The sequence below is a fragment of the Oncorhynchus masou genome, chromosome 18, assembly GCF_036934945.1.
Source record: "Oncorhynchus masou masou isolate Uvic2021 chromosome 18, UVic_Omas_1.1, whole genome shotgun sequence".
NCBI lineage: Eukaryota > Metazoa > Chordata > Actinopteri > Salmoniformes > Salmonidae > Oncorhynchus > Oncorhynchus masou.
The window spans coordinates 7,248,948-7,260,502 of record NC_088229.1 but is presented as its reverse complement, the minus strand read 5'-3'; the positions used below and the strand labels follow the sequence as shown (position 1 = coordinate 7,260,502).

The 11,555-nt window shown below is 45.5% G+C and overlaps 2 protein-coding genes across 2 annotated transcripts in view; both read left to right on the top strand.

Moving 5' to 3' along the window:
- Positions 1–1,669: 1,669 nt before the first annotated feature.
- LOC135504768 (ATP synthase F(0) complex subunit B1, mitochondrial-like) lies at positions 1,670–6,325 on the top strand. The gene is made up of 5 exons (XM_064923622.1): positions 1,670–1,722; positions 4,399–4,541; positions 4,978–5,141; positions 5,473–5,598; positions 6,137–6,325. Exons 1-5 carry the CDS (start codon positions 1,670–1,672, stop codon positions 6,323–6,325), a joined length of 675 nt encoding a protein of 224 aa, XP_064779694.1.
- A 1,114-nt stretch (positions 6,326–7,439) lies between these two features.
- Positions 7,440–11,555, top strand: part of eps8l3b (EPS8 signaling adaptor L3b) — a 28,865-nt gene continuing 24,749 nt past the window's right edge. Inside the window, exons 1-2 of the mRNA XM_064922050.1 lie at positions 7,440–7,526; positions 8,070–9,067. The gene's annotated coding sequence lies outside the window, so the exon portion shown is untranslated. The remainder of the gene's footprint in view (positions 7,527–8,069; positions 9,068–11,555) is intronic.

Genomic DNA, 11,555 nt, shown 5'->3' with positions numbered 1-11,555 from the left:
GTCTCCCAGTCCCTGCCGCTGAAAAACATCCCCACAGCATGATGCTGCCTCCACCATGCTTCACCGTAGGGATGGTGCCAGGTTCTCCCCTCCTCCTCTAGCCCCTCCTCCCTCGCCTCCTCCACTAGCCCCGCCTCCTACACTAGCCCGTCCTCCCTCACCTTTCTCCCCTCCTCCACTAGCCCCCCCTCCCTCACCTCTCCCCTCCTCCCCACCTCTCTCCCCTCCTCCCTCACCTCCTCCACTAGCCCCTCCTCCCTCACCTCACTAGCCCCTCCTCCCTCACCTCTCTCCCCTCCTCCACTAGCCCCTCCTCCCTCACCTATCTCTCCTCCTCCAGCCCCTCCCCCCTCTCTCTCCTTCTCGAGCACATCCTCCTCCACTAGCCCCTCCTCCTCTAGCCCCTCCTCCAGCCTCTCCTTCTCTAGCCCCTCCTCCCTCACCCCTCTCCTTCAGCTGTGGTTTTTCCTGAGTCCCTCCATTAGTCCCTCCTCCACCTCTCTCCTCCAGCTGTGGTTGATTGGTCCTGAGTCCCTCCTCCACCTCTCTCCTTCAGCTGTGGTTGGTCCTGAGTGTGACGGAGCTGCTCCTGAACTTGATTTCCTTCTCCCAATGAGAACTGCTTCTGCTGTGATGAGACAATCAGCTCCTCCTCCACTAGCACGTCCTCCAACACAGCCAACTGCACCAGGGTCTCATCCAAGTCTTCTGACTGCTCTGACAATACATCCAGCTCCTCCTTCGCTTCTGGTACCTCTAGCAACACACTCATGTGCTCCTCCTCTTCCACAAACACAGCTAACTGAGCCAGGGACTCCCCAAGGGAGTCATTTACATTACATTTACATTTAAGTCATTTAGCAGATGCTCTTATCCAGAGCGACTTACAAATTGGTGAATTCACCTTCTGACATCCAGTGGAACAGCCACTTTACAATAGTGCATCTAAATCATTTAGGGGGGGGGTGAGAAGGATTACTTTATCCTATCCTAGGTATTCCTTGAAGAGGTGGGGTTTCAGGTGTCTCCGGAAGGTGGTGATTGACTCCGCTGTCCTGGCGTCGTGAGGGAGTTTGTTGCACCATTGGGGAGCCAGAGCAGCGAAGTCAATCACCAGCGAGTCCTCCTCAGCGCTGGGATCTAGGAGTCAGGGTATCCAGGGTTAAAGTGGAGGTACTGCCTCTAGTTTTCTGGTAGAGTTCTTCTCGTTTTTATCCTAATAGTGTTTGCTCTCTCCATACTGAGGCCTGGTAGAAAGGAAAAGCAACAAAGGGACGCTGTAAATTACGCTATAGTAACATTGCCTTAATAAATGAGCTCAAGATCGTCCGAATAAAAGGATAAAAAGGTATAATACCAACAAGATGAACTTCAAATATATTGACGGGATGAAACCCAAACGCCGTTGTTCTCAAAAATATATCTTCATAAATTAAAAGGCACAGGGCGAACCCAAAGAGCAAAATATAAAGTACTCGGGAAATAGTAGGAGAGACAAGTAACATTTACAATGATCGACAAAGACAAATGGCAGAGGGAGTATGTATACAGTGATAGAGTAGGGATTGGAACCAGGTGTGTGTAATGATGACGAGACAAGTCCGGGGTTGATGAGTGAAGGGCGTTTGCCAGCAGTAGGTACGGCAGCAGCTTGAAGGCCCGGCGACGAATGCCTGAGCTGGACAGGAGGGGGAGCCAAAGTGAAGGCTGGTATGACAGACGGTAAGCTAAGGAATTCCATTTCTTTTTTCTTACCAATTCACTGTTGTCCAGTTCAACCAGGTCATCTTTAGTTATTCTTGTTCTTCAAGCCAGAATTAACGAACATTCATTGGAAGTAGTTCCGAGAAGTAGGTCAACCCACTGGGCACAATTCAATGTCTATTCCACGTTAGGTCATCGTAATTCCATTTAAAAGACGTGGCTTCGTTGCAGATGACACCACTGTCGTCCTTGACCTTTGCAGAGTCTTTCACCCTTTGTGACCCAGGCAGATTTGAGGGTCACCCTGAACTCAGCCCGCAACGCGCCTGACTTGGATGTGTCACTGATATCACAACTGTTATCCTTTCCAGAGTATTTTTGCTGTTTTTTGGGGCTGACTGATCTTCTCCTAGTAAGGGACGGTACATTTGCAATATGGACTTTCTCACTAACCATACAGAAAATGTTGAAATGTTCCCTTAAGGTATGTAAGTTCCTGCTTAAAGTATAACTTAAGGAGTTTATTTTGGGGTATCTATACTTTATTATTTATATTTTTTGACAACTTTTTACTCCATATATTTTCCCAGACACCCAAAAGTACTCGCTACATTTTGAATGCTTAGCATGACAGGAAAATGTTACAATTCACACACTTATCTAGAGAACATAACTGGTCATCCCTACTACCTCTGATCTGGCGGACTCACTAAACACACATGCTTCCTTTGTAAATTATGTCTGAGTGTTGGACTGTGCCCCCGGCTATCCAGACATTTAAAAAATAAAATAAAATGGTTCAGTCTGGTTTATAAGAAATTGTATACTTGTACATTTTAGCATTTGCATTTACTTTTGATACTTAAGTATATTTAAAAAACAAATACTTTTAGACTTTAACTCAAGTAGTATTTCATTGGGTGACTTTCACTTTTACTTGACTCATTTTCTATTAAGGTATCTTTACTTTTATTCAAGTATGATAATTGGGTACCTTTCCCATTATTGACTGCAATTATATTTAGGATCTTTACTAATATCCCGTGCAGCAAAAGGTCAAATATATGTTTGTTGTGTGCCACCTAGTGAATAAAACATTGAACAACAAATCCCGTTTACGAAGGCATAGAGTCTCGCGACGTTTGACGAGGCTTTCTCGTTCGTCGGCCATTCTTGTGGCTCTTTGCAGTAGAAGGGCACGAAGAGAGCAGTGCCCAGTAAACCAAGGACTTGGCACTTTTCTCGTTCAACCATGCTGTCGAGGGTCGTTTTCGTTGCAGGTATGCAATGCCAGCCTTTTATACATGAGATTGAGTTGAAATAGCAGTAGTAATGCCGCGAAGTGTGGCTGACTTGAATGTGAATCTGAAGGGTAAAGTCAGGAGAAGAAGGCCGCAGTCACATTAAATGAGCAACATGCAAACCTTGCGACAGCTAGTAAATGTGACTTGCAAAATGTTATTAATTTGTCCAATTTGGGTAGGTATTGCACAGGGTTCGAAATAGTTAGCTAAATGTCAAGGTAAGTCATTGTTTTTGCGATATTAGTTAAATAACTAAAGTTAGCCACAAACGAACTGACGTAAACCAGACTAGCCTCTGATCTCTGCCCTTGGCTAGCCAGGACATCTGACCCGCTTGTTTACAACTGCACTAGGGTCAGACCTAATTTCTGTTTAGATTATTAAGATACTGGAGCCGAAGCGACACATGGCTCAGAAAACATACTTTAATTCAGGGCGGAGAAATGCGTGCACTCTGAATTGCCTCATTATCCCAAATGTTACACTGAGACGGTTGTGGCGGCAGGGTAACCTAGTGCTTAGAGCGTTGGGCTTGTAACCGGAAGGTTGCGAGTTCAAATCCCCGAGCTGACAAGGTACAAATCTGTCGTTCTGCGCCTGAACAGGGCAGTTAACCCACTGTTCCCAGGCCGTCATTGAAAATAAGAATTTGTTCTTAACTGACTTGCCTGGTTAAATAAAGGTAAAATAAAAACGACTGGTGGTTTTGACCTCATTCTAGCTAGCAGTAGCCACAGCAGCCATTATGGAATGAACAACAAAGGAGCTGATTGGCTGACACTTCCAAATTGGCTGCTGATTAGGATCTGTGCTTATCTATTTAATAATTATACACATTTTTAATCAGATATCATGCATTTTCAAAAAATATCAAATAATGTAAGTTTTTGAAAAAGTCAGTTTACGTAAATGTCCATATTAATCTAATATTAACCATTATGTTCAAAATTGAGCAACAGGGCACTCTTTCAAGCAGCCACGGTCTCCACATGTTTACTTTCATTGACACTTTCGTGACATTCAAAACATTTGTACATTTGTCTTTTCAATTCTATTGACTGTTCTTTTATCCTCTTCCAGCCAATGCTGTAAAAAGCAGTGGTCCCCTCGGAGCTGGGTATGCACCTCTTATTATGACCTTTAATAACTGAAGCTAGATACATCTGCTTGTTTTACATGCAGGAAATCAATAAATGCCAATTCACAACACTAGATGTCATTTTGATGGTCCAGTAGTTTTATTATGTTTTCGCAAACATTGGTATTTGATAAATATACATATAAATGGAAATAAGGGTGACAAAATTATAATGGTCACTCTGCATTGAAGATCTACATGCCCGTCTTCTCTGTAGTTCCTATAATAAGTTGTCTGTCTGTGTCCTCCCAGGCTGGTCCAGCTGGCCCATCTCCACACATCCCCCAACAGCCAGGCCCCAGTCCCCGCTCTGCCAGAGAAGGGAGGCAAGACGCGCCACGGTATCATCCCTGAGGAGCTCTTCCAGATCCTGTACCCCAAGACTGGAGTTACAGGTCAGCAGGACTTCCCCAAACCTGGAGCAATGTTCAGATAGAAATATGACATGTAGAACAAACTTGCCTCATGTAGAATAATAACTGTTTTATTCATTCCATTTCTGTCGACGTGATCGATTTTTGCCTGAATGTGGCCATAAACATTCACTCCCCTCACCTTTCCTCTTCCTCTTCATTCACTCCCTTCTCCTTTCCTCTTTCCCTCATCTCCTCCTCTTCTCCTCCCCTCATCTCCTCCTTTCCTCCTCTCCTCTTTCCTTCTCTCCTCCTCTCCTCTTTCCTTCTCCTCCTCTACTCTTCCTCCTCTTTCCTTCTCCTCCCCTCATCTCCTCCTTTCCTTCTCTTATCTCCTCCTTTCCTCCTCCTTTCCTCCTACCCTCATCTCCTCTTCCTTCCATCTACTCTTCCCTCACTCCTGTCCTGTTGTCTCCAGGGCCCTACGTGCTGGGTGCTGGGCTGCTCACATACATCCTTTCCAAGGAGATCTACATCATCAACCACGAGACCTTCGCTGCTGCCTGCATGGGTACGGTCATCATCTACGGTGTCAGGAAGTTCGGCCCCGACGTCGCGGCTTTCGCTGACAAGCTGAACGAGGTGGGGAATTTATTCTCCTGAGTATGTCTGGCTTATTTCATCGTCACTTGCAGAAGTTTTTATCATACATGTTGTGCTCTGGACTGCTTAAAAGATGCACTGTGTCAACACACAGCCTCGTTTCTACTGAATTTACAATTGAGGCTTTTTGTCCTTCCCCTTAATGCCAGCCAGTCCTGAGATATTTTCATATGTTTGAGGAAATGGATCCGTAATGCAAACTATCCATCACATGCTGTGTCCCTCCCGAGGAGCTTAGTCATAGCTGACCTGTGACCCTGACCTTCTGACGTCGGCTGTGTGGGTTGTTTTTTTTTTTTTTTTTTTGCAGGAGAAAGTTCAGAAGGCTCAGGAAGTGAAGGACCTGGCTATGACCAGCTTGGCTCAGGCCATCCAGGATGAGAAGAAGGAGCAGTGGAGGGCAGAGGGACGACAGATGCTCTTCGACGCTAAGAGGGTGAGTGTAACCGACGGGTGGTTAGAGCGTGGGTCTCTTGTATGCACTCAAGACCGTGTTTCAATCTGAGGCAAAACCCAGGCTCGACCATACACACACAAATTAGGTGAAATCAAGCCAATTAAAAAGCATTTTGATAAGAGACCTATTGAATATGCTCTTTGGTCTGCGTGACCACTCCGAGGACTGGTTTTCTGGACACAAGTTTAATTGAGGGTAGACCTGGATGAAAAATCATTCTCAATGGAGATGATCTGTTTTAAGAGTCTTTTAGTCCAGGACTTTCTCTGGGTCTGAGAAACCTGACTTTAATAACCGGGGATGATTTTGACATGAGATGGTGTACTAATGTTTTCAACTGTCCTCTTCTACTGTCCTCTTTGCCTGTCTTCTACTGTCCTCTTTGCCTGTCTTCCACTGTCCTCTTTGCCTGTCTTCCACTGTCCTCTTTGCCTGTCTTCCACTGTCCTCTTTGCCTGTCTTCCACTGTCCTCTTTGCCTGTCTTCCACTGTCCTCTTTGCCTGTCTTCCACCTCAGAACAACGTGGCCATGCTACTGGAGACCAACCGCAGGGAGAGGGTCCACATGGTGACCAACGATGTGAAGAAGAGGCTGGACTACCAGATCGCCCTGCAGACCCTTCACCGCCGCATGGAGCAGGAACACATGGTGAACTGGGTGGAGAAGAACGTTGTCACCAGCATCACCCCCCAGCAGGTGGGTTAAGGATGGGAACATTACATACAGCATCACCCCCTCAGCAGGTGGATTGGGGAACATTACATACAGCATCACCCCCTCAGCAGGTGGGTTAAGGATGGGAACAGCAGGGTGGGTTAAGGATGGGAACATTACATACAGCATCACCCCCCAGCAGGTGGGTTAAGGATGGGAACATTACATACAGCATCACCCCCCAGCAGGTGGGTTAAGGATGGGAACATTACATACAGCATCACCCCCCAGCAGGTGGGTTAAGGATGGGAACACCATCATACAGCAGGTGGGTTAAGGATGGGAACATTACATAGCATCACCCCCCAGCAGGTGGGTTAAGGATGGGAACACCCATCCCCCCAGCAGGTGGGTTAAGGATGGGAACATTACATACAGCATCACCCCCCAGCAGGTGGGTTAAGGATGGGAACATTACATACAGCATCACCCCCCAGCAGGTGGGTTAAGGTGGGTTGGGTTGGGAACACATAAAGCATCACCCCCAGCAGCATCACCCCCCAGCAGGTGGGTTAAGGATGGGAACATTACATACAGCATCACCCCCCAGCAGGTGGGTTGGGGAACATTACATACAGCATCACCCCCCAGCAGGTGGGTTGGGGAACATTACATACAGCAGGTGGGTTAAGGATGGGAACATTACATACCCCCCAGCATGGGTTGGGGAACATTACATACAGCATCACACATTACATACAGCATCACCCCCAGCAGGTGGGTTGGGGAACATTACATACAGCATCACCCCCCAGCAGGTGGGTTGGGGAACATTACATACAGCATCACCCCCCAGCAGGTGGGTTAGGGAACATTACATACAGCATCACCCCCCCAGCAGGTGGGTTAACATTACATACAGCATCACCCCCCAGCAGGTGGGTTGGGGAACATTACATACAGCATCACCCCCCAGCAGGTGGGTTACATACAGCAGGTGGGTTACATTACATACAGCATCACCCCCCAGCAGCAGGTGGGTTAGGGATGGGAAACATTACATACAGCATCACCCCCAGCAGGTGGGTTAGGGATGGGAAACATTACATTACATCACCCCCAGCATGGGTTGGGGAACATTACATACAGCATCACCCCCCAGCAGGTGGGTTAGGGAACATTACACACAGCATCACCCCCCAGCAGGTGGGTTAGGGATGGGAACATTACATACAGCATCACCCCCCAGCAGGTGGGTTAGGGATGGGAGATGGATGGGAACATTACATACTTGACTGGTGTGTGTGTGTGTATTTGTATATATGTATGTATATTTATATATATTTATTATATGCACACACACACATATTATATATATTAGCTGGGAGATGGATGGGGACATTACATACTTGACTGATGTGTCTAGTGGAGAGTTTATACACAGTATGTCTCAGAGGTTCTGTTCTGGTTCTGTTCCACCTCAGACACAACACGTAAGTACGTGAGTCGAGGTGGAACAGAACCTCTGAGACATACTGTGTTTAAACTCTCCACTAGTGGTAGTCACTGTGCCCTGCCATGTTTCTAGTAGGTAGACGGCTTGTTCTCAATACGAACTTGGTAAATGTCGACCGGCGTCTGTTGTATTGATAGGCAATAGAATTACAGCCAAACCCTCTGAAATTCGGTTTATTTAGACTTTTTATATTTATTTTTATTCTTGATTAATTTGACCCTTGACCTTGCTCATGCCTTTCTGTCCGACTAACCCTGTTTTGTTCGTTCCATGTTTCAGGAGAAAGCAAGTATTGCCAAGTGCATCACAGACCTGAAGGTTTTGGCTAAAGTCCAGCAGGCCAAGACTACTGCATAACTCACCACTGTACTGTCTCTAGACCGTCGCCACTCAACCCCCAGCTCGTTGATGGCCACTTTTCATTACAAATCAACTATTTCCTCTTTAACGATATGGTCTGTCTCTTTCCATGTAATGAGTGTATATACACATCGACTGATCATAAAAATAAAAGGTTAATTTTATTCACTAACCTTCTATTTTGTCGTTATTAACCCGGGTGAAAATGCTGTTGATAATATAAGTTGGTTCAAAGCAGCAATCTGGGATTTGTTTCTTAGCAAAATGGCAGCAAGTTGTTATACCAGACACAGTTTGGACAGATTCTTAAGCTGTACTGTAGGTGATATAAAACGGTTTAGGAAATATTGCATAAGAGGTTTTACGCTTATCTCACCACCTATAATCTCTTATCAACAGAACGGCAAGGCATTCCCAAACCTTTGGACTCATAACGTACAAAACCTGCTTTCCATCAAGCCTTTAATGACCCTTATAAAAGCTAGGGCCTGTGATCCCATATGACGCCCTATGTAATGGGCCCTGGTCATAAGTAGTGTACTATAATTTGTGTCCCAAACGACATACTTTATCTGTGGGGCTGGCCGTTCTCCGTCACTGCTGGGACCTGGTCAGGAGTGTGTAATGTTAGCGATGGGAATGTGTTGGGACAGATATCACTACGTAATACAGGACAGACACAAGCTCTGGTTATGTTTCCGATCAACGTGAAATGTTCACCTCACTGAATACACCCTTGCAGGCGGACTTTGACCTTGGCGTTGCCAAGCAGGAAGTCAAGGATAATATTTGTCTCTTTTTTTTTGTACCTGCCGATTGTGTCAGATGCTTGTCTTGGAATATGTATGCCACTATTGGATTATAAGAGGCTTGCTCATGGAACAGTGAACTCAAGAGGACACAGGCTACATTCACAGGTAATAATATTGGACTTCATCTAAAGAAATGCTTAAGAGACTCTGTATATATGTACTGAAATGTCTTAGGTATAAAGATACAGTAATGTGGAAATGCGGGAGAGAACAAGACAGAACAATAAGCTTTGGAATAAAGTTATTAATACACAGAGCATTCGGAAAGTATTCAGACCCCTTCTTATTACACATTTTGTTACATTACAGCCTTGTTCTAAAATTGATGAGAAAAAATAATTTACACACAATACCCCATAATGACAAAGGGGAAAACAGGTTTTTAGAAATGTTTGTAAATGTATTACAAATAAAAATCAGAAATACTTTATTTACATAAGTGTTCAGACAATTTGCTATTGAGCTTAGGTGCATCCTGTTTCCATTGATCGACCTTGATGTTTTCTACAACTTGATTGGAGTCCACCTGTGGTAAATTCTATTGATTGGACATGATTTGGAAAGGCACAAACCTGTCTATATATGGTCACACAGTTGACAGTGCATGTCGGAGCGAAAACCAAGCCATGAGATTGAAGGAATTGTCCGTAGAGCTCTGAAACAGGATTGTGTCAAGGCACAGATCTGGGGAAGGATACTAAAAAATGTCTGCAGGTCCCCAAGAACACAGTGGCCTTCATCGTTCCAAACTGGAAGAAGTTTGGCCGCCTGGCCAAACTGAGCAATCGGTAGAGAAGGGCCTTGTTCAGGAAGGTGACCAAGAACCCAATCATCACTGACAGCACTAGAGTTCTTCTGTGGAGATGGTTGTCCTTCTGGAAGGTTCTCCCATCTTTTAAAACGTATTTACATAAAAAATTACCCCTTTTTCTCTCCAATTTCGTGGTTTCCAATTGGTAGTTACAGTCTTGTCTCATCACTGCAACTCCCATACGGACTCGGGAGAGGCAAAGGTTGAGAGCCATGAGTACTCCGAAACACAACCCAACCAAGCTGCACTGCTTCTTGACACAATGCCCACTTAACCCGGAAGCCAGCCGCACCAATGTATCAGAGGGAAGACCGTGTCAGCGTGCACTGCGCCCGCCACAGGAGTCGCTAGTGCCCGATGGGACAAGGACATCCTAACCCGGACGACGCTGGGCCAATTGTGCACTACCCCATGGGTCTCCCGGTCGGGGCCAGCTGCGACAGAGCCTGGACTCAAACCCAGAATCTCTAGTGGCACAGCTAGCACTGCAATGTCGTGCCTTAGACCACTGTGCCACTTGGGAAGCCTAGGACAACCATCTCTGCAGCACTCCACCAATCAGGCCTTGATGGTAGAGTGGCCAGACGGAAGCCACCCCTCAGTAAAAGGCACATGACAGCCCGCTTGGAGTTTGGCAAAAGTCACCTAAAAGACTCTCAGACCATGAGAAACAAGATTATTTTGTCTGATGAAACCAAGATTGAACTCTTTGGCCTGAATGCCAAGCGTCATGTCTGGAGGAAACCTGGCACCATCCCTACGGTGAAGCATGGTGGTGGCAGCATCATGCTGTGGGGATGTTTTTCAGTGGCAGGGACTGAAAGACTAGTCAGGATCAAGGGAAAGATGAACAGAGCAAAGTACAGAGTGATCCTTGATGAAAACATGCTCCAGAGCGCTCAGGACCTCAGACTGGGGTGAAGGTTCACCTTCCAACAGGACATCGACCCGAAGCACACAGCCAAGACCACGCAGGAGTGGCTTTAGGACAAGTCTCTGAATGTCCATGAGGGGCCCAGACTTGAACCTGATCGAACATCTCTGGAGACCTGAAAATAGCTGTGCAGCGACGCTCCCCACCCAACCTGACAGAGCTTGAGATGATCTGCGAAGAAGAATGGGAGCAAATCCACAAATACAGGTGTGCCAAGCTTGTATCGTCATACCCAAGAAGACTCGAGGCTGTAATCGCTGTCAAATGTGTTTCACCAAAGTACTGAGCAAAGGGTCTGAATACTTATGTAAATGTAACATTTCTGTTTATTTGTAATGAATTAGCTAAAGTTTCTAAAACTGCTTTGTCATTGTTTAGTATTGTGTGTGTTGATAGGTTTTTATTTATTTATCCTTTTTAAAAAGGCAAGTCAGTTAAGGACAAATTCTTATTTACAATGATGGCCTAGGAACAGTGGGTAAACTGCCTTGTTCAAGGGGCAGAACGACAGATTTTTACCTTGTCAGCTCAGGGATTTGATCAAGCAACCTTTCTAACCCAACGCTAGGCCAGCTGCCGCCCCAAAATTGATGAAGGAAGAAAAATGTGGAAAAGTCTACAGGGATTGAATACTTTCTGACTGTGGTGTATACTGCAGTCTGAATTTGTTTAGCTCTGTTACTGAATCAACATTTTTATATTTATTACTGATATCTGTATTAGTAAATATTGATTTTGTGACCACATCTTTTTTTTTTGCCAGTAGGGAAATTGTTTTTATTATCACCTGGAAGGTAGTAAATGTGTTATGAACTGGTTGATATCTTACTGTGGTGTCAGCTACTGTG